This window comes from Trichechus manatus, unplaced genomic scaffold (assembly GCF_000243295.1).
Source record: "Trichechus manatus latirostris isolate Lorelei unplaced genomic scaffold, TriManLat1.0 scaffold00121, whole genome shotgun sequence".
Lineage (NCBI taxonomy): Eukaryota > Metazoa > Chordata > Mammalia > Sirenia > Trichechidae > Trichechus > Trichechus manatus.
In genome coordinates this window covers 1,606,009-1,629,090 of record NW_004444057.1, presented here as the reverse complement: position 1 = coordinate 1,629,090, position 23,082 = coordinate 1,606,009, and the positions used below count along the sequence as shown (strand labels likewise).

The 23,082-nt window shown below is 39.2% G+C and overlaps 1 protein-coding gene across 1 annotated transcript in view; it reads right to left on the bottom strand.

The window, feature by feature from the left end:
- Positions 1-23,082, bottom strand: part of PRDM6 (PR/SET domain 6) — a 115,044-nt gene that overhangs the window by 24,396 nt on the left and 67,566 nt on the right. The window contains exons 3-4 of the mRNA XM_004384278.1: positions 9,807-9,934; positions 6,239-6,363 (exon numbers count right to left, since the gene is read on the bottom strand). Of these exons, the coding sequence (XP_004384335.1) occupies positions 6,239-6,363; positions 9,807-9,934 (253 nt within the window). The remainder of the gene's footprint in view (positions 1-6,238; positions 6,364-9,806; positions 9,935-23,082) is intronic.

Below are 23,082 nucleotides of genomic sequence, written 5' to 3'. Positions count from 1 at the left end.
TTAAACAAAAGAATTTTGGGCCAATGATTTTTTTGTAAGTTTAAAGATCACCGTCAAAATGGTAATAAAGAAAAAAAACATACAAATATATATAATTCAGGATACAAGGGATCTGGGTTAATGATAATGACAACAATAGCATTTAGGCAATGAGAATTAGGGATGGTTAGAATATAATTAGTTTTATTACTTTCTTCTCTGAGACACCACACAACAAATATAATATGTTCTCCAGCTATAGGTAGCAACACATGCACTCTAGATTCTACTTTTGCCACGATCCTTCATTACAGCTGTGAATAAATTCAATCCTACTGAATGAAAATGAACATATCACTTGCAGAGAAGAAAAAATAATAGGAGTAGATTATTTTTACAAAAGCAACCATATTTGATCTTCAAATGACCCTGAAGAATCTCTACAGGATTCTAGAGGTCTAAAAGGTAAAACTTTTAAAAGCAGGACTTAAAAGAAACAAAAGATTATTCTTCTTAAATATCAGCCTCATTGGCCATGACAATCAAAACTATTAACAAAACTCAGGAAACAACTAGAAAGGTGATAAGGAATCAATCAAAAAACACTATTTTGTCCTAACTCAAGAACGACAATACAGACAAATGCAAAAGGCCTAGAGATGGCTAACTAAAAATGTGCAAAAAGATAGAGTGGTTTCTATGTGAAGAGACATTTTGAACTAGTAAAATCTCTTTGGTATAAAGACAAAGATTAAGGGGAAAGGGATAAATTCTCAAAGGCTTGAACTCATCAAATTCTGGACAATTAAAACATTGAGAGAGGCAAATTTAGAATCCACAAAACTAAATGCGACTTTAATTCCCCCAGCTATTCATTCAGTTCACAAATAACTTACTGAGCATCTATTACATACCTGACCCTATTCTAGGTGCTGTGGATACAAGGTGAACAAGAAAGCCCAGTCACTGCTCTCATGTCACTCAAACTCCAGTAGAAGAGACAGATATTGAGCATATGTTTTTACAGAAAATACTGACTCGGTTTCATCAAATCTAAAATTCCACTCACTTTAGATAAAGTTTAATTTTAGATAAATTTTAGACGAAGTTGCACCATTATAACTCTAAAGTCACTACTCACTGTAAGACATCTACCAATTTCAGAAAAATTAAAACGTGAAAAATACTCTCCTTGTATACCTCACATTGCACTACAATGTGTTTTGTACTGTAGTTGTGTGTTTGACTTCTAGATTCAATTCCTTGAGTACAAGGACAGAGTTTTTGTATCCCACCACAATGCTTCCCATAGGGCCTTGCACACAGATGTTCAGTATATTTGTAGGATTGAGCTATGCTATAATCTCCTCAATGTCACAGGTATAAAGCTTGAATAGGGACTTCTTTACCCCGGGACTGGTTTCTCATGGTTGATGGGGTGGTGGGGGTAAGTGGCACTTTGCAGAGGTGCCCCTTTTTATTTTGTGCTCTTTAAAATCAAAAGAAAAAGGCAGGCCTCATCGAGGCTGGGTTTACTCCAGTGCAGCAATTCCTGCAAAGCCATCAAGTTTCACATTCTGCTACCTCAGCTTCATATGCCGAGACAGAAAAAGCAGCAGGAAGACTTGTTTAACATTTATTCCCAGGTTTTTTTTTAATTTCCTCTGAAATGAATATGAATACACTACGGTCTTTACACTCTGCAGGAGCTAATCCCCCACTGGAAGCTTTGGGGAATCTCATTCCTTCTTGCGGATGCAATCTGTCGACACAGGCGTTCCTTCAGGCTCTTTTGAAAGGCCCACAGTGGATGGAGTGGCTCTCTTTGGAGCTCTGTTACATTTATAACTATGATTTTTTTTAAAAGAAAATAACATAGGAATTGCTTCCAGAGCCCAAATGCCTGTGTGAAACGCTGTCTTCTCTTTGAGTCAAGGCAGCTTTCAATAGCTTGTCCAGAGAGTGAGTGGGCAGACGGCCTCACAGCCGCTGACGGAATGGGGCAGCGGCTGAAGCCTGAACGCGCCGCACACGCTCAATAGGAAATGTGTACTTTCAATGCTGAAAGAACCATGGGAAGAAACTTATACTTTTATAAATGAAAGTGCTTAATAAGTATTTTTCACTAAGCAAAATCATACTTTCCTTCAAAATCTTGGTCCGTGTATCAATTTCATTAGCAAAGAAAAATTTGGCTGAAATATTTAATCCCTTCTAATAATGGCAGTAAAAATTCTGAATAATTGGTGGATGACTGCACAACATGGTAAATGTAATTAATATCACTGAACGTACATGTATTGTTTTGTTACATGTATTCTATGACAATGAAAAATTTTTAATTCTCGGTATTTATCCAGTGAGCATTTATTGTCTATTGTGTGTATGGCACTATAAGGAAGTTCTGTGGAGGCATTTTATCAAGTAAGTCTTTGATCTCCAGAAGTTTTTTTTTTTTAAAGGTACCCAAAGTAGACCTGGTGGCGCAGTGGTTGAGTGATATAGCTGCTAACCAAAAGGTCGGTGGTTTGAACCCACCAGACGCTCTATGGGAGAAAAAGGTGGCAGTCTGCTCCCATAAAGATTAACCGTTGCTGTTGAGTCAATTCCGACCCATAGCAACCCTATAGGACAGAGCAGAACTGCCCCATAGTGTTTTCAAGGAGTGGTTGGTGGATTCAAATGACAGACCTTTTGGTTAGCAGCTGTATCACTTAATCACTGCGCCACCAGGGCTCCTGTCTTGGAAACCCAATGGGGCGGTTCTACTCTGTCTTATAGGGTTGATATGAGTCGAATTGACTCGACGGCAACATTTATTTTATTTTATTTTTTTTATTTTGTGGCAAGCTCATTGGGATAAAAATTGTCTTAGAATTGTTAATCTGGTTGAAATGATTTAAATTATTCACGGCGGTGGAAGGCTATCTGTTAAATTATCTGCCCAGGCCCTTTCACACAGAGTATTTTCTCAGCACAGAATAAGGAACCCTCGTTAGAAAGCATCCCCAGGTCTCTTGGTGAATCATATGGAATGAGAATTCATCTTAGAATTAGAGTCACCATCATATGTCTCCCTCACACTATCTGATGAAGCTTTCTGCTGGTTTCTTGGGTGGCCAATCACATATGCAGATATATGACTTTGAGACAGGAACTGACATAAAATTCCTGTAATACCTTAGGGGAAGGGGGGATTGTTCCTGATGAGTATTTTAGTCAATGACTTAATTCCCTTTCAACTTCCCTCAGCCCTTACTTAGAGCTCTGAATTGAACGCAAAAGAGTTGCTTACTTTTCCTACTGAATCCACAATACTTCAAAAGCCTCTGTGGCTTTGTGAATTTTCTTCTAAGGATTTCAGGTGTAAACGATATGACATATGCCCTGGTGGAGCTTACTCAATATTCTGATCAGTAACCTCAAGAATACTGTACACGGGCTGGACTATAGGAGAAAGAAGGACTGAAAAGTAAACCATATGTTGTTTCCAGAAACTGCATTTGTAAGTGGTACCATACATTGAACCTGAAGACCAAATGGTGCACTCTTTAATGCCCATTGTCAGGTGGCTGTAAACAGCATGTAGACCCCAAAATCTTGCATTCCACCCTTCAACGCCTCCTGTCCATGTATCAGCATTGTGAGGTGGAACCAGTGCTGTAGATGTGTGACTTCCACTCCAAAGATCCATGTCCAGGGTAAGAAATACCTTCCCTAAATGACCGTTCCTTAGTTTCCATTTCTGACTCCTAATTCAGTAAATGGTCATTCTATCCTTCCAGTTCCTCAGACCAGATGCCTTGGAGTTATCCTTGACTCCTCTCTTTCTCACTCAGCATCCAATATGTCAACAAATGCTATTGACTTTACTTTCAAAATATATCCAGAATCCAACCACTTCTCATCACCTCTACCACTTCCACACTGATCCAAACCACCATCACCTCTCCCCTGGATTCCTGCAAGAGCTTTTAACTGGATTCCATGTTCCACCTTCACCCCTTACTTGCTATTCTCCACTCATGTGCCAGAGAAATCCTCTTAAAACTTCAGTCAGATCATGTCACTTTTCTCTTCAAGACCCTACAATAACCCCCGTTTCCTCATCTTACACAGAATAAAAGCCAGGGACCTTACAGTGGCCTCTAGGACCCAAAGAGATCCTACCCCTCCTCATCTCTCTGAGTTAACTCCCCTCACCTCACTCATTCTGCCTCACCCATACCAGCCTTGGTGATGTTCTTGCAGCACACCAGGAACATTCTCATCTTGGGGCCTTTACACTTTCAGTGCATGGGACACACTTCTGCCAAATAACCACATGGCTTGCTACTTCATCTCCTTCAAGTCTTTGCACAAATGTGACCCTCTAATGTTGCCTGCCCTGATCATTCTCTAAAACTGCAACTCCCAACTCCTGGCACTTGTTACCTACCTTCTGTGTTTTATTATCTCTACAACACTTATCACCACCTGACAAACTACTTACATGTTTAATCTGTTTCCTTCCACTAGAATTTAATGAGGGCAGGAATTTTTGTCTGTTTTATCCACTGTTATATTTGCAGCACCTAGCAAAGACATTGCTAGATAGTGGTTCTTAAAAAAATTTTGAGCAATGAATGAACATTTGGACTATGTGCTATTTATGTTAGAACTCTAGGGTGCCATATGTTTACTCCAGACATTCCTCAACGCACACACAACAACTTCTTCAGAGTCTATAGCAGGTTATATTAAAGGAGAAAACAGAGGCTCTTATAGTATACTTCTGAAATCCTTTTGGGTTAGATTCCGTACTTTAGCAGATGAGGTTGTGTCAGGGTTCCAATGTACAGGAAGACCCGTGTCAGCAGATCAGTGGGGCTGATACAAGTGGACCTAGATTTACTTTCAGGAGTATGGCGTGGGTGGGGCGGAGCATGAGGCCATTCTGGGCAAGACAGAGCATACTGGCTTCCGTCTCCATATCTGCCTCTAGCATTGACCACACGTTTATGTCCAACACTGAAATTTTCTCCTACGAACACAGACGTTCCCTCAAACGGGTATCACAGCAGAAAAGAAACTTTCCAATGGAAACTTGGCAAGTAAAGGGAATGTACTATACGTCCAAAGATTCATTTTTTGATTTGAGATTGGTTTGGGGTTAGGGTAAGACAGAAAAGGAAAGTTGATAGTAATAGGCATGTTGAGGATATTTTTTACAAAAAAAAAGATGGAAAGAAATATCTGATCATCAACATTTTGATCAGTAGTAACATGAGCACATTTTTTATTGGAAGTGTGTGTGTTTGTGAGAAAGTAGATGGAGAAGGAAAAAGGAAAATAACATTTTCAGAATGAAGTTCCTTATCCATTACCAAAATAATCTTGTTCTTTCATTCCCTCTTCTGTAGCGTAACACCAAATTATCAGTTCACAGGTTAGTCGATTTGGTGACAAAACAGCATCACCGAAACCAGTGTTTCTCACTGAAGCACACAAAAATTATCTAATTCTGTTCCAAATACTGGAAGACATTTTATAATATTTTATAAAGAACTGAAAAAACAAAAAAATCCAAAGTTGAAGTGGAAGTTGCTGCGAGTTTGCATTTGCCTCAACATTAGATTAGTTTTTAAAGGCAATGGTTGCCATAGAAGAAAACTACTTGGTTCTTTCTAGACTGAGAGATTTAGAAAAACATAAATTCCTCAGTCATATGTCTATGATTTTTACTCTCATTTCTCACCGCAGTTAACTACATAGGATGTAGTGCACCAATCGACTGGAGGAAGCGTTACCCCTGATTAGATGGCATAGTTTTCTCATTGTTTCACTTTTGCTTACAGTGTGTCTCCAACAAGACTGAGCATCCCTTCAGAGCAGAAGTTATATATTGTGCTGCTCTCATAACCCCCTAAGGTGTCAATCATTGAACCAGACATAGAGTAGGTGCTCAGTAATATCAGCAGAAGTAACTTTGCTGTTAGAGACTTTTTAAAACTATGGCAAATGGACAAACGCTAATATTACTGTAAGTGAGGCAAGAAATTGTGAACAGGTGAAGAAGGATTGGTCTGTACAGATTAACACGCCCTGTGAAAGAAGCAAAAGACATACAGGAAAAAGAAAACGATGGAACAGACTTGGGCACATTTGCATTATGTACCATAGTGAACCACGTTTTGAGAGTTTCAAGAAACACTCTTAACAAGGTAGCTTTGAAATAGGTATTTTGAGATGTGAATTCAGAGCTAAAATAAATTCTTACAGTTTTCATCCTGGGCAATGCATTGTAAAGGGATCCCAAAGAAAGACGTATAGCTGTCATTGTACCACACCAGAAGCTCGGTACCCCTGGGAATATCTATACAGGCTCGGTAGAATATATTCGACCTATTCAAAACAAAAGAAAACCCGGCTTAGTAATAGGTAGGACTCATGTGCCCCCATCCACATTTTTATTGCCCCGGAAAAATTCCGCCCGGCTCCACCTAAACAGTTTCTGTTTGTAATAAATCTGCACACACCTTATTGTCTCCAACAACCAATTAGAGCCTGTAACCCAGTATGATAAACAGCTCAGAGTTTATTTCCACAGTGTCCCTCCATAGAGCTTCTCAACTGAAGAGATAGTTATTTGGCCCGAGATAAAGGAGAAACCAAGAGTTCATTAAAAAAAAAAAAAAAATCCATCTCACTCTAATGAGAAAATTCTCTGTTGGCAAATGACAGACACTGGTAGCCCAACACCATGTATAAATTAATACTATTGATTTCTTATTCTTATTCTTGCAAGTCAGCATTGGGGGTTCCCAAATTTATAATAAAATTAAGCAGCTTTGTGATATAAAGCCTGAGAGAAATAAAAATCTTCTCCATTGCCTTTCTTCTCAAGTTTGATACAAGAGAAGAGAAAACCCCTCTTGTATGAAATGGATGAAAATTCAATAAACACAAGAGGAGCACTTTACTCTGCCTGAAAGATTACACTCTGAAATGATACAGTGGAGGTAACAAGAAATAAACATTTTATAACAGCTTTGGTACTGTAAAGAAAAATCTACAGACAAAAAAAAAAATGAGTAGACTGTGACTGGTTTTCTCAATGAGGAATTGCTACAAGTATTAGCCTCAAGTTCAAGATAAAAGTGTTTAGGGTTGGTGGGCCTTAACTTTAGCCTTTCTGTAAGGAATTGGCTGTAGCAGGGCAATTTGTTTCTTGTATAACACTGCAGACATAAGGCGAATCCTTTGCCACATTTTTCACGGCAGTGAGATATGCACTTGTCAACATATTTTGTCACCACAAAGTGGCTCTTGGCAATAGGATCATAAAGATCAATAAAAAAAGAGCAGATTCTCAATACTTTACTTGCAGCTGCAAAAATTTCATTTATCTTGTTATTTTCCTTACTTGCTGCCATTCTGTCTCACGAGGGCACTGCTAGCTAAGCAGAATGTTTTTCCCAACATTCTATGAATATCTGACAAAAACTCCAGCCAGTTGTCCAGCCCTCACTTACCCTTCCTCCCTCCACATTTCCAAGAGCTGTGCATTTTATTAATTCTTTCCACTGCTACATAAAAAAACCAAAATTGGAGCCGAGCTATAAATCACTGGCATCTTCTAACTTGAAAAAAATTGAGTCTACTTTGTACTTCACCCTTGTAACATTTCATCTCTCGGCTTGGCTTCCCTTAATATAAACACAGCGCCCAGCAAATGAATGTGCTAAAACCAAATTACACACTTTGCCGCTGAAAGAGCGGAACTGTTTTTGAGCAATGGGTGGTCTTCTGAGGCACAAAGTAGGCCGAAAGGGGGAAAAAAATGTGTAAGCGTACACCGTTCCTTACAAGCAGGCAGAGCTTCCAAAACTCGCAGAAATCTCTGCATGTTGAAGCACATCAAAGGGATTTTTCCCTTTTCAGATAATATTTCCTTTGCTGACATGTATTTAGTATTGTGGTTGGATGACTCATAAAGATAGCTTCATGGCGTCCCAACGCGGTTGAAGCAGAACACATGCCAACAAACATTATTGTTAGCCTCAAAATAAAAACAAAACGTTCAGCTAAGGGTCAATCAATCAAGGGTGCTTTGAAGAAAATTCCATTTGGATATTACAAATCATAACAGAATGAATTTAAACCAGCTGACTTTTTGTGAAGAGGACATTCATGTACAATAAAAATTAGGCTGGCTCTTCAGGGTCCAACTTTTCTATTTTCTTACTCTTGGACGTGGTCACTGGTGATGGATGCCAGTTTTCTAAACTGTGTTTTTGTAGTTCATTTTATAAAGATCTGAAGTAATCGAAAACAGATCGGCACAGAGAACTCAAAGTTTAAGCACCATCATGAAAGAGGAGTTGTAAAAGTCACTTAATATTGAGATATGTAATGGCTGACTCATGCCCATCTTCCTCTTAGGGTTTTCTTGTTTTCCCGAATCCAGAATTTGCCTGGAGAGTTCCCTGGGCACTCATTACGGAACCAGCCAAACTATCTCTCATTGAATGGACAAGCACAATCTTTACTAATTTTCTAGCTCAGAGTTTTAGAAAAACTTCACGACAGAAATGCAGCTGCAGCAAAGGTGAGTAAAGCCCAAACCCAGCAGTATAACCAAATACTGTCTTGTACTATTACATTTAAACCATTATTTTAACGAAATGACAGTGCAGAGGAAACCAAGGCAGTGAGTCACATGCTGCCCAGATATGTTCCTTTTGAATTGGAGCCCTTGGACAGCAAGTCAGATTTGTGCAGCTTTTAAGCTTTTAACCTATAAAGGGAAGAACTTCTTTTTAAAAAAGGCCTCATTTTTAAAAACTGAAAAAAGGAAGGGAAAATAAATAGCCATAGGCAGGATTCCAAGTGGCCGAGCACAGGGCCTTCTGCTTTGATGTGTCCGTGGTGCCTAACAAAGCTAAACAGTTGCTTCTTATTCTACAGGGAACACGGCTGTTTATAACTGAGGTCATATATTTATATGGCACATGTTTTCGAGGGATTTTGAAAAAAGAAGGCTTAGTGGTAGGGCTTTTTTTTTCCTATTTGATTTGTTCTTGCCCTCTTATCTCCACTCTACCCTTCTCTGGCTCTAAGTGAAAATGCTTGACCAACAGGTGCACTGAGCAGATGCGGCTTAGCACCCTGAGAGCTCATCTTGCTTCTCAGCTCCCAAGAGGCCTCTGTATCAGACTCTGGCAAATAAGGGTAGCTCCACCATGTCTTTGTTACCCTTTGCCCAAACATCTCAGGAAACTGGGAGCTTCTCTGTGCTATGGAATTGCCTCATCACCTGAAACAGATCCTGAATTGTTAAAGGGCCAAACCCAAATGCTCTGGCACCTTCTGGGATAGCAGAAGAGGTGGGGCCACCTTGGGAAGGTGAGAGCTCTTGGTTTCCCATGCCTCTGCGCAAATGAAGTATTCCCACTGGGAGATAGCCTGAAGGTGCCTGAATTCAAGGGACCTGGGGCAGAATCTCTGTACTCATACTTGATCTGTGTGTTCACATCTGCTGAGGGGAAACACCCCAAATCAGTGGGTGTGCTGGGCCCATTCAGACCACTGTGGCACTATGATGTACGAATAACTTTATTACGTGCGCTGAGTAAAAGAGGCCGTCTGCCAGCACCTTTATTTATTCCTGAATTCTAGAGAAATTACAGTCGCAAGGAGGTTTCAGAAACCTAGCAAACAAATTTTTTGCCAGTCCTTGCAGAGTTCTGCAGGATTTTTTTTTCAAAACTAGCAGTAAGTCTGAATTTGTATATGCAAGCCCCAGGGCTCCAGCTGTGTAAGTGGTAAATCAAGATATACTTTACCTGTACTGAACTACTGTTAGATTCTGTTCTCCGCAGTGCCTTGCACATCGGATATACCTCATCCAGCTTGACTTACTAGGTTCCCCACCATCAATAAAGTGCTGTAGTGTCCCATCTTGGTCATATATCTAGAGAAGAGGTCAGAAGGTCAAGTAGTTAGAACGAATCATCAGCAATCATTTTCCCTGCTTCCCTCGGTGTCTTTATGTGTCGGCTGCAGAAATTTATCGCCCTTACGTTTGCCAGTGCTTATCGATGCTTGTGGAAACTCAACCGGAATAACAAGAAAATATTTTTTGGTGACGCAAGTTGATCATGTTTTTCTTATCGAGCCAATCTTTTCTGTACTAAACATATTTGTGGTATCTCAAGGATGTGACCGTGTTTCCCAAAGAATATTTAACCTACTTTGACAGGCTAGTCTTAAGTAATGAGCTGCTGGATAAACAAAGCAAGCCGAAAGGAGAGGCCCCACTGACATGGTTGGAACATCCACATAAGAGTCCCCCACGCTCAACACATGACTGTTCCACAGCATTCTGGAGGCAGTCAACGTCTGTTCAACAAGCCAGGTGACACTATGAAGCTGTAAAGAGCCGGTGATACAAACTCTGATTAGGATAAAATAAATGGGCTCTCACCTCACAGAAGATGTTGGACTTCAGCTGTCAGGACCTGAAACTATTAGGAGAGGAGTCATCAAAAAAGAGACCCTCAAAAAGGGAATGAAAAAAAAAACAGCTGTTTCTTATGGATTTTTAATTTCTTAACTAAAGTTGGTCTAATAATTACGGTCTTAGATCAACTCAAGCAGATTTTCTTTCAAGATAGCATTCAAGAACATGAGATCAGCTTCCAATCTGGCAAAACAACTAGTTAGCCAACCAAACTCAGAGTCAGTGCTCACAGCAAAGGAAACAGCTTCCCCTTCTGTAAGCCATGTCAGATGCAGGACATCTCTGGGGATGTGGTAGCTTGAGGAGCAGATGGGAGAATACACATCCACAGCAATTCTAGAAGTCATCCTCAGTCTTGGGGGCATCCAGAAGGCAAGGGGCAGTTAAAAGTGTTTCTTCGGAGTACATTTCTCAGAAGGACCATGATGCAACTGGATCTTTTCAACTAAAATCAGCAATGGGGCACTTCTTCTAGTAGCTGCTAAAGCACTCCCCAAAGCATCCTGAAAAATAATATGTCTCTCATTCTTGCTAGTCAACCTTTCCAAATAGACATGGAGAATAAGTCTTACAGAGATCCTCACTGGTTACATTTAGGACCTAAAATTAATATAAAAAACAAACCCGTTGCTGTCGAGTCGATTCCAATTCATAGCGACCCTATAGGACAGAGTAGAACTGCCCCCATAGAGTTTCCAAGGAGCGCCTGGTGGATTGGAACTGCCAACCTTTTGGTTAGCAGCCACAGCTCTTAACCACTATGCCAGCAGGGTTTCCAAAATTAATACCATCATTCACACTAATTTAGTTCAGTATTTCTATTCTGAGGGCCAAAAGGCTTAATGATGACAGTTCCTTTTTACTATCACCAGTCATTTTGAAACAGCTGAAGAGGGTTTTGGTTTTTTTTTTTCCTTTGAACTCATTCCCCTCCACCCCCAGCCTTTCCACCAACCCCCGCAAATAAGACAAACATTAATCTAATAAAGACAATTGTTTGAGAAGTTACAACAGGTTAAATAAGCCACAGTGATCACAGCAGATAATCAATTTAGCCTAAGAAGAATGAAAAGATTCCTAGATTATTTTTTCATTCCTAGATTATATCACATCAAAGGCTAATGACTTCTTTAAATTCTTAGTTTTGGGATGATGGCAGAGAATGGAAACATTTAACGTGGTGGATACATCTGCTCTATAAGCAATCTAATGAGAGACATCATATTTATGTTAGATTATACTATCTTTTTTTTTTTTTTTTTTTTAGGAAGCTGGTTAAGATTCAAAGTCTCAACCCTGAGTCTGCTGCTGACAGCCCATGCAACACTGAACAAAGCCATTAGGTTCCCTTTAACACCACTGTTTCTCTATAATGGAGCCAAAAATGTTGATGACCCAGACCCTTGTCCAGTCCTTCCCCCATGTACAAACCTTCCATGAAGACTGCTGGTGAAAATAATTATGAAACTTTTTGAGAAGAACACACAAAATCTTCCTTTGTGCTTCTAGCGAACATTCCCAAAGGCAAGTAAAAACTCTCGAACATTCATATGCAGTGGGTGCTACCTTAAGTGTTAGCTTGTCTGAGCACCAGCCACTAGCCTGTCAGTCTTTAAAATATAAAAAGCATTTCCTCCTAAACTCTCATTTCAACAATAATCTCCTTAAGTGAGTGTACTGTGACTAGGATGAAACCTATAATTTTTGCCTGCTTCATATGAACTGCTACTTGCTTTGAGGAAAAGTAGATGGCTATTTGTAAGGCTTTTTTTCCCCAAATATTGCACAATGTAGCATATGATGTGAGGTCAGGCATCACTGGCTTAAGTTAATACTGATATTACAATATTTCACATGCACTACTTAGATCCCATAACTACACACCCAATCATACCCCACTGCATACATTCAACCTCAATACTGCTCTCTCCTGCAGTCCCCAGCGCCCGGCCATCACCAAACCCAGCTGAATTTGCCTCTTAAATACCTTTTAGGTGCACCCCTATCTCTCCCTCTCCACTGTTGCCATCCTAGCCCAAATCAACTTCTTTTCTCACCTGAAGTATGGCAATAACCTCTTAACTGATGTCCCTGCAGCCTCTCTGGGCCTCTCCAACCTATTCTCCAAACTGTAGCCAGAGTGATATTTCAAAACACAAATCTGGCTATATCTGTTTCACCCAATTCCCTCCCCCCAAAATACACAAAAGTTTCATAAACGTCAAGTCATAACAACATACATCTATCCATAGTATGCAGAATTCCTTCAAAGGGACTCATCACGCTAATGTGGCCAGCACCTCCTACCAAGGTTCTTTAGGGAGATCTAAACACTGTGCCTTTGCATTGGGCTCAAGACAATCTTTGGCACATTCTGGCCTATGCTGTTACGAGTTAACAGTTACTGTATTTTTACACAAATAATGAGTGCCTTCTACATTTGTTTGCCAATAGTGCCCTCCCCCACAACAAGATTTTTTTTTTTGCCAGAAAACCTCAGTAATACTTATTTTTATTTTATGAAACAAACTTTAAATATATGAAAAAATATTATGCAAAGAGCCAGAAATTTTTTTTTATTGTACTTTAGATGACGGTTTACAGAACAAATAGTTTCTCATTAAACAGTTAGTACACATATTGTTTTATGACAATTTAACAACCCCACCACATGTCAACACTGTCCATTCTCAACCTTGGGTTTCCTATTACCAGCTTTCCTATCCTCTCCTGCCTTCTAGTCCTTGTCCCGGGACTCCAACAAGGTGTTTTTATAAGTGAGCTATGCTAATTTTTTTTTTTTTACAGAAACATGTAAAAAAAATTGGCATAGTGGTACTTGAGAAAATACATTGCAGGGGGAGGCTGGCAAACAAATGTAGAAGATGCGTGCCATTTGTGTAAAAACCAGTAAATTCAGTGTTTCTTAAAAGAGCCACAATGGACCAGAAAGCTCTGCTGCCTATTTCTGTTTGTTCCTCTAGTATAAGAGAATAAAATTTGGAAAACAAGATACTCAGATGTGAGTGATAAACAGGAACTGAAGGTGACTCTCAGGAAAGCTCTACAGACTAATTTCGGCCCTATCATTACTCTCCATCATTTGCTCAATTTAGTTTACATTTAAGACCTCAGTTAAAAAGAAAAAAAAAAAGATGGAGTCCTGGGTAGTACAAGTGGTTAAGCACTCGACTACTAACCAAAAGGTTGGAGGTTTGAACCCATCCAGAGGTATCTAGGAAGAAAGTTTTGGCAATCTGCTTCCAAACATCGCAGCCTTGAAAACCCTATGAAGCACAGTTCTACTCTGATACACATGGGGTTGCCATGATCAGAACAGACTCGATGGTAACTGTTTTTTTATTTTTTTTTAATGGGAGGAGGAAAAGTAAAATTCAGCATGCAACTTAACTGTTCATGGACAACTGTGCTTGTATCTATCTACAAATACCAGACAAGGAGCTGATGTGCTTCCTGGAGAGAAGGAACTACAAGTGGAGAAATGTTTCAAAGGGTTTCAGTCTGGAGTAGTAGTAACGATTTTAAGTTCAGGAGGTTGTCCTTGGAGGTTGCCTTAACATTTATATTTGTGTGACACTAAAACGAAATTTTTAAGTTAGGTACCTGATAAGTCTAAAAAAATTCAAAGAATTTAAGGAGATAAACTAATGCCAAGACCAAGAGTTATTTTGTTTTTATTATCTTTAAAGACATTTAAAATAAGCAGAAAAATATCCCAAATTATCTGCCAGACAAGCCCCCTCTCACGATCTATGAAAATGTTATTCATTTAATTAATGAGAATGAAGGCAGGAGAGTTACATTTAGATTAAGAAACAAGATTCAATCTGAAAGTACAATTAAATACAAGTAAAGTTTTGCTGAAAACTGTGCCCTTTTTTCTGAATGAACATGAACAACAAAGTTTTAATATTTGCTCTGTTTTTTTCAAAGAAAGCCAAACAAATGAACATTTGTGGGGTCAGGAAGTACATGTGAAGAAACAAAGGGCACGTGGCAGGAAAAGGGTCAGATTCTGCAATGGAAAACCCTCAAAACTGTACAAAATATATTTGGCAAATCTGTTTTAGAAAACCAGGTCCAGCATTACTTAAAGGGAGTACACAATGGCACAGCCACTTTGGAGAACATTTTGGCAATATCTAAACAAAGCTGGCAATGCGTAAATTCGGTGACCTAGCAATTTCACTTCTAGGAAATCACCCTAATGAAACTATGACACATGTGCCTAAGGAGACAATTTCAAGGACATTCATTGCAGCGTGTTTTTGTAAACAGCAAACCATTAGAAATAACTGAAAGATCTATCATCAAGAGAGTGAATAAACTGTGATTTATTTATTCAATAAAACACGAAATGAATGAACTAGACATGTTTTCAGATCCAGTTGATACAGATAAATTATATAGATAAATATCAAAAACAATGCTGATTGAGAAAAGCAAGTTGCAGATCGATGCAGTACACCATTTGTCAAAATTCCAAAATATGCAAAACTCTATTATTATTTTATAATAGTGTATATTATAATACTCAGATACAGTAAAAATAGATGTATGTAGTAAAATTATAAAAAGACAGATTAGAAGGATTCATGCCAACTTCAGAGAGAGGTGGCCTTGGGAGATGCGAATGAGAGGAAAATAAAGGGGACTTAAACTTTATCTAAAATGCTTCATTTCTTTAAAAAAATTATGAAGCAAATATGGCAAAGTAGTAACACATTCAGTTTTTTTTTTTATGGCCAGTATATGGGTATTTGCATACTATTGTGCTTTTCTGAATCTTTTTTCAAATAATCATAGAAAGATAAATGAAAACTTAGCCCTTTATTTCTCTGTAGGCCAGTTTTTGCATGCATTTTTAAAACACAGAAGCTTATTATCTTACCCAAGGTTAAAAACTACTTCTGTGTTATCCTCCTGGGAAAATATTTGTAACACGTACCACTACGTTATCAACCTCTGATTTCTTTTGTGATTGTTGTTGTTGCTATTTTAAACCATCGGTTTTGGTCTGTACTTTCTCTTTTATCTTGCATCAATGGGAGGAGAAAGATAAGCAACAGGGATAGCGAATTCTTACCTTTTTAAGAGGAGTTTTACAGTTTTCAACCCAATAGTTTGCTGGGATGCCACACATGTGGTTGAGATAAGGATCATACAAATTCTTGCTCATTACAAACCATGCATGATATTAACTGAAAACTACTATGCAATATTGGATATCAGGAAGTGCCACTCTCTCCCAGGACCTTATTTTTCTAGAACAGAAATCTACTTTAAGTGAGAACAAAAAAACCAAAAACCAAGCCTGTTGCCGTCAAGTCGATTCTCACTCATAGTGACCCTAAAGGACAGAGTACAACTGCCCCATAGGGTTTCCAAAGGGCACCTGTTGGATTCAAACTGCCAACCTTTTGGTTAGCAGCCAAACTCCTAACCACTTCGCCACCAGGGTTTCCTTAAGTTAGAACAGCAGGAGTAAAATATGCACCAGTGTTCTATGTTATAAATACTGCTCTTGAGTGGCTTGTCCACAGCTTTGTCATTCACGAATGCTGCCAATTTACGTTAACAACAATGATAATCATAGAAACAATGTGAGCCAGTGGACTGACTTGGGCCCATTTTAACTTAATAGCAAGAAAACTGTTTTCTGAATGATAGGAATTTGTATATATTGGTAGCTCTGAGCAAAATCTTTCTCTAAATCAAGATTTGCAAAACTTGTGGCTCTCAGGCTAAATTCAGGCAACAGACCAACTTTGTTTTTCCTGCAGTGTTTTAAAGTTTTTGAAATTTGACCTAATTAGATTTCTAACTTCTCTTGAAAAATCAAAATTTCTGATAATGTTGGGTCCCAATTCCTGGCAATAATGAACTGAAGCTGAGAAAAACCTCTAAATCAGGCATGTGCTCTTCCAGTTCTCCACAGTCCCTACCACTCTACTCCCTATTGTCTCACATACTACGGTACTTACTTTACTAATTTACTTACCTGCATAGCCTCATTAAGCAACTAAGCTTGTAACCCAGCTCTAAAGGATTTATTGCTACAACCAAAAATCAGTCTGTCCCATCTGGGGGCACTTTCAAGTAAAACTGTTTGAACTGGTAGCCTAGAAATACTATAAACATTCATCACTTTCATGCTGCCCAGAAGCCATGATCTGACCTGAGATCCAAGTTTTCTGTGCTTTCGTTTTCCCATGAGAGGAAGAGCAAAGAAGAAAAGTTCATTTATTTCATATTTTGAGCAAAGTTGTTGTTGCTGTTGTTAGAAGCCATCGAGTCGGTTCCGACTCATAGCAACCCAACGTACAACAGAAGGAAACACTCCAAGGTCCTGTGTCATCCTCATGACCATTGTTATGCTTGAGTTCACTGTTGCAGCCACTATGTTGATCCATCTCGTGGAGGGTCTTCCTCTTTTTCGCTGACCCTCTACCAAGCATGGTGTCCCTCTCCGGGGACTGGCCGCTCCTGATAACATGTCCAAAGTATGTGAGATGACGTCATCTCGCTTCTAAGGAGCATTCTGGCTGTACTTCTTCCAAGACAGATTTGTTTGTTCTTTTGGTAGTTCATGGTATATTCAATATTCTTCACCAACACCACAACTCAAAAGCATCAACTCTTTGGTCTTCCTTACTTATTGTCCAGCTTTCACATGCATATGAGGCAATTGAAAACACCATGGCTTGGGTCAGGCACACCTTAGTCCTCAAAATGACATCTTTGCTTTTGAACACTTTAAAGAGCTCTTTTGCAGCAGATTTGCCCAATGCAATTCGTTGTTTGATTTCTTGACTGCTGCTTCCATGAGTGTTGACTGTTGATCCAAGTAAAATGAAATCTTTGATGACTTCAATCTTTTCTCTGATGCTGCTTATTGGGCCAGTTGTGAGGATTTTTTTGAGCAAAGGATTCTTTTTAATCCAAAGAAATCTCAAACGTAATTAAGATATAAAAAGCAGATTAAAAAAAAAAGCCGCTCTGGTGACAAGAATGAGGGGCTGATAGCCCCATAGCTCAGCTAACCCCACCCTTGCTCACTGAGACAGCCAAAATAGATAAAAATGTTTTACTTGGAGCTTTCTCTCTGTGTCTAGTGAGAGTGTTATTGTTGTTCTGGGGTGCCATCGAGTCAATTCCAACTCATAGTGACCACATGCGACAGAGTGGAACTGCCCCGTAGGGTTTTCTTGGCTATAATCTTTACAGAAATGGATTGCCAGGTCTTTCTCCCTCACAGCCGCTGCGTGGGTTTGAACCGTTAACCTTTAGGTTCGCAGACTAGCACTTAACCATTGCACCACCAGGGCTCCTTAGTCAGGGGGTCCTGTCAAACCCGTTGCTGTTGTGGTGATTTCGACTCATAGCAACCCTACAGGACAGAGCAGAACTGCCCCATAGAATTTCCAAGAAGCAGCTGGTGGATTCGAACTGCAGACCTTTTTGGTTAGCAGCCAAGCTCTTAATCGTTTTTGTAGCCCGTGGATAGCTCCACAATCAGATCATTTATACAAAAGAATAATCCTTGTCTGCTTTGGCTGTGAAAAGTCAAGAACCAGAATACCTTTATCGCTGAGTTAAAAGTAGGAAAGATTTTAATCTGAATAGTATGGTTGTTAGAGAAGACTTTCTTAAGTACTATCAGTGAAAACACACAACATAAGTGAAGTTACCTAGCCAGTCAGGAGTGATGGGAGGGAGGAGAGCGCAGAAGTTAAAAGCATGTCAGACGGTCTGAGTTCTAATCGTGACTCCATCATGCGTGGCTCCGTGATTTTGGGCAGTTTTTTAACCAGAGGAAGCTGAGAGCTTTTTTGAAAAGTAGTGCTAATGAAAGACCCTACCTCATATGGCTGCTATAAAGATCAAATGAAAACGCAATGAGGAAAGAAGTGGGTAAAGAAGAGAGTGATTTTCAAAATAAGGAGGGGTTACTTTAGAATGTTGGACAGAACTGTGCACGTTGACAAATTTGTGCTCAATTTAAAGGAGAGATAAAGAGTTATTGCCTTGTACTAGGAGCCCTGGTGACACAGTGGTTACAGTGCTCGGCTACTAACCTGAAGGTTGGCAGTTTGAACCCCCCGGCCACTCTGCGGGAGAAAGTCATGGCAGTCTGCTTCTGTAAAGATTTACAGCCTTGGAAACCCTACAGGGCAGTTCTACTCTGTCCTACAGGGTCATTATGAGTCGGAATCGATTCAACGTCAGTGGGTTTGGCTTAGGTTTTCTTGTACTATTTATCTTGGAGTATATGATATGCAAAAGGAATTTATGTGACATATATGGGAAGTTATTAACATAAAAAGTAAAGCAAACACCCATAACTACCACCACTTAAAAAACAAAATATTACCAATACAACTGACACTTCTATGTTCCTTATCATCTTTTTCTCACTCTGCATTAGTGAACCCACTAGTCTTAGCGGGTTCTGCTTTTCTTACATGCTTTTCTTAGTGGGTTCCTTGCTTTTCTGTACATATTTGTATTTTTGCTTATCTTCTGAAATTTATAAAATCAGTGTAAAAATTATTTTTAAAAAAGATCAAATGAGCTACTGTATGTAAAGAACTTAAAACAGTGTTGGGCACAGGGTAAGTGCTCAAAAAATATGAGCTATCCATAGGTCATCAATATTATTAGATGAGAAATGTCAGCCCAGGCAAAACCCGCTCGTGGACACTGGCCGCAACGTAACATGTGCTGCATATGCAACTACATTATTGTGAAGTTCATCAGACCATAAGCTCACTGAGGGCCGGAATGCATTTTAATCTTTTTTTTTTTTATTATTGTACTTCAGGTGAAGGCTTACAGAACAAATAGTTTCTCATGAAACAGTAGTACACATATTGTTTTATGACATTGGTTAACAACCCCACAACACCCAAAGATACACCATTTCAAAAATTTCTACATGCACAGTTCAGTGACATTGACTACGCTCTTCCAATTGTGCTGTTATTCTCACTTAAGATGAAGGCTTACAGAACAAAATAGTTTCTCATTTAACAGTTACTACACATGTTGCCCTATGACAATGGTTAACAATCTCACAACACATCAACAATATCCTTACTCAACCCTGGGTTCCCTATCACCAGCTTCCTTGTCCCCTTCTGCCTTCTGGCCCTTGCCACTGGACTACTGTACCTGGTTAGTCTCATTCGGTTTTACGGGGCTGTCCACTCCCAGGCTGAACAGTGAACCTCGGAGATAACTTCACCACTGAGCTAAAAGGGTGTCTGAGGGCCATACTCTCGGGGTTTCTCCAGTCTCCTTTAGGCAATAAATCTGGTCTTTTTTTTGTGAGTTAGAATTATGTTCTACATCCTTCTCCAGCTCTGTCCAGAACCCTCTGTTTTGATCCTGGTCAGAGCAGTCAGTGGTGGTAGCCGGGCACCATCTAGCTGTACTGGACTCAGTCCGGTGGAGGCCTTGGTAGCTGTGGACTAATCTTTTCCTTGTATCCTGTTCTCTTCATTCTCCCTTGCTCCAGAAGGGATGAGACCAGTGGAGTATCTTAGATGGCCGCTCACAGGCCTTTAAGACCCCAGACACTACTCACCAAGGTAGAATGTAGAGCATTGTCTTTATAAGCTGTGTCATGCCAATTGAGCTAGATGTTCCCTGAGACCATGGTCCCCACAGCCCTCTGCCCAGCAGTTCAGTCCCTCACGGAGTTTGGATGTGTCTATGGGGCTTCCATGACCTTTCCCTGTACAAGTTGTGCTTGTTTCCCGTGTATTGTGTACTGTCTCACCCTTCACCCAAGATACCACTTATCTACCGCCTATTTACTATTTCCCCCCCCACCCCTCCTATCCCTGATAACCAGCAAAGATTGTTACATTTTGTGTGTGAACTTTCATTTTAATCATTTTTAAAATTTACCCATAGGCACTTAACACAGGGCTTTCTATACCCCAGGAAATACAAACTTTATTGAAATAAAAAGAGACAAAGAGAGGGGAAAAAAAAAAAAAAGATTTGGTATGACATCAAGGGGATATAAAACTAAAATAGTGATTCAAGTTCATGTTTTATCACCCAGATGAATCTATTTAAAAAACAAAACAAAATATAACAAAATGAAAAACCCCAAATGAATGTGAATACATTCTAGAAAACAGTAAGGAAGCATTTTTCAGTCCTAAATCTTCCATCTCCTAAATTTAATCAGTCTTCAATTTAATGCGGATGGCAGAGACTGTTGTCATCCAAAAGACACAGGCACCCACAACATCTTTAAGGAGGTTCCTGGAGCAGAGTTGTAACTACAAGTATTACAAGTGTTTTAATTAACTGTGGCTTCAGAACTCCAATAGCCCTCTCACTAAACATCATCTAACATGGAGATTTGCTTGGCCTCTGAAGTCACCAATATTTTTAGCCAGAGGAAACCCCAACTTAGAGTGCCTCATTTCCACCTGAATACTCAATACGCTCAAGGTAGGTGAGCTGTCTGTGCAGCCGAATACACCTCGGTGAGGAGCAGGGGATATTTGTGCCTTGCAGCCTGGAGCCTCAGATCAACAGGGAACACTGTCAGTCAGGGCTTCTGGGCACTGCTGCCCAATCTAGAGAGGAGGACAGCAAGAACCCACCATTGTGGTCTCCTAACCCCTTTGTTTTTAAACGTTTAAGTCAAGCAAAATCAAAGCATGAGAAAAGAGATCACAAAGTAATACTTTTAAAATGAGTGAGAGCATCAGCCTCTATGTTAACTCAAAGAAAGAACGGATAGTTAATGACCAATCTGTTCATGTTTGTGTGGGATTTTAGTTTACAAAATACTTTCACAAGCTTATTTGCTCCTTATAACTGACCTAGGAGGTAGGCTGGGAATATTACTCCATTTTATACATAAGAAATCTTGAACTGAGAAAGGTTAAATGACTGGACTGAAGTCACACAGTTGGTAAGTGATTGGGACAAGAATGAAACCCTCCTGAAGCGTAAGCCACTGTGTCTTTGCTTTTTTCTTCACATCTCATTTGTCCTTTCAGGGAGAAATAGTAGTGACATCACTAGGGTTGGTGTTACCCAGTGCAGTAATTCATGGTGTCATCCCCCGCCCCATGCTAATTACCACAATACTGTAGCTAAAACACCAGAATATTTGACAAAATCGGTGACTATAAAAACACTAGCAGCAACGAAAACAACATCAAGTGCCTGTAGCATGATTCAAAGCATCACTGTAATTGGGTAATAATGACAGCTCTGACAGAGAGCATTAGAAGGTTCAAAAAGTAAATTAGCATACAAGTTTAGCCTTGTAGGTATATTGATACATGTATAGGCTTACAAAATTTTTTTTGTTGTTATAACTACAGGGATATTTTTATTAAAAAATAATAAATTTCTGCGGAAACACTGCACAAAAATTTTACAGACAGTCATTTTGATGTCACCCTTTCTGACAGTGTCACCCAGTGTGGGCCGCACCCCTCACATCCCCCTAGTGACGCCAATGAGAAATAGTACGGCTTTTTCTTTAAAAGTATCTGAAAGTCTCCAAAGGAGGGTTATGAAAATGTTCACAATGATTAATAATGTCATTTATCAAACAAATTCCTATTTTTAGAACAAATTTCAATTTAGTAAGAATTACTTAATCTGTTAGTAAAATTTACACAAAGTACAACCATGCAATGAATAAAGACACAAATCGACAACTCTGTGGAAAAACCACTCTCCTTCCACTGACAAATGTGCCATAATGACCAAGAACATCAAAAAACAGGTAAGGCATAAGTCTGTGGATAAAGACTATTTTAAAATAAAGTCTTCTTTATTAAAGCAAATATTAACAACTGTCCCACATTATCTGTGCTGTTTTTCAATTGTTTTCTCAAATATATAATACTATAGCTTTTTTGTTCATTTTTTGTAGTAAATATATATATATAATACATATATACATAAAACAAAACATTTGCCAATTCAAAAATTTTTATACGTATAATTCAATGACAATAACACTATAAGTTTTTCATTTCAATAATTTGTCCATTAGAATCAACTCCATTGTTGTTGTTTCTAATAAGAAAACTTCCCCTCACTTTGGTTTAGCATATTTTGGAATGTCTGGAATGCTAAGCTTCTAAGACGATGCTTCAAAGGTCAAGTAATAAATGCCCCATAAAATAAATGAGTAATGGTTATATGCACCATTGCAGTATTTTCAATAATGCTGATATAAAGCTATATACTGCACTTTGTCAATTCACATTCATCAAGTTCCAGAAATATTAGAAAATCATTAGAGGTTTATGTTGAGTTTGCAGATAATACTAACATATAAGTCAAGACTGAAATACGGTAATCAGAAAAACAGTTGAAAAGTGTCAATAAACTGTAAAACACCCGTGGAGGTATTTGTGAAGCCTTCATCAGAAAGCCAACTCTGTGGAGAAATGGAAACGGGTATTTTAGTCACACTGTGAGTCAGCTGCTGCTAAGTGTCAGGTTAGCAGGATACTGGGTGGCTCTGAGGATTAGAACACGGAGACTTGAGAGTTCCTGAGAACTGTTCAGCATTTGGTGAATCC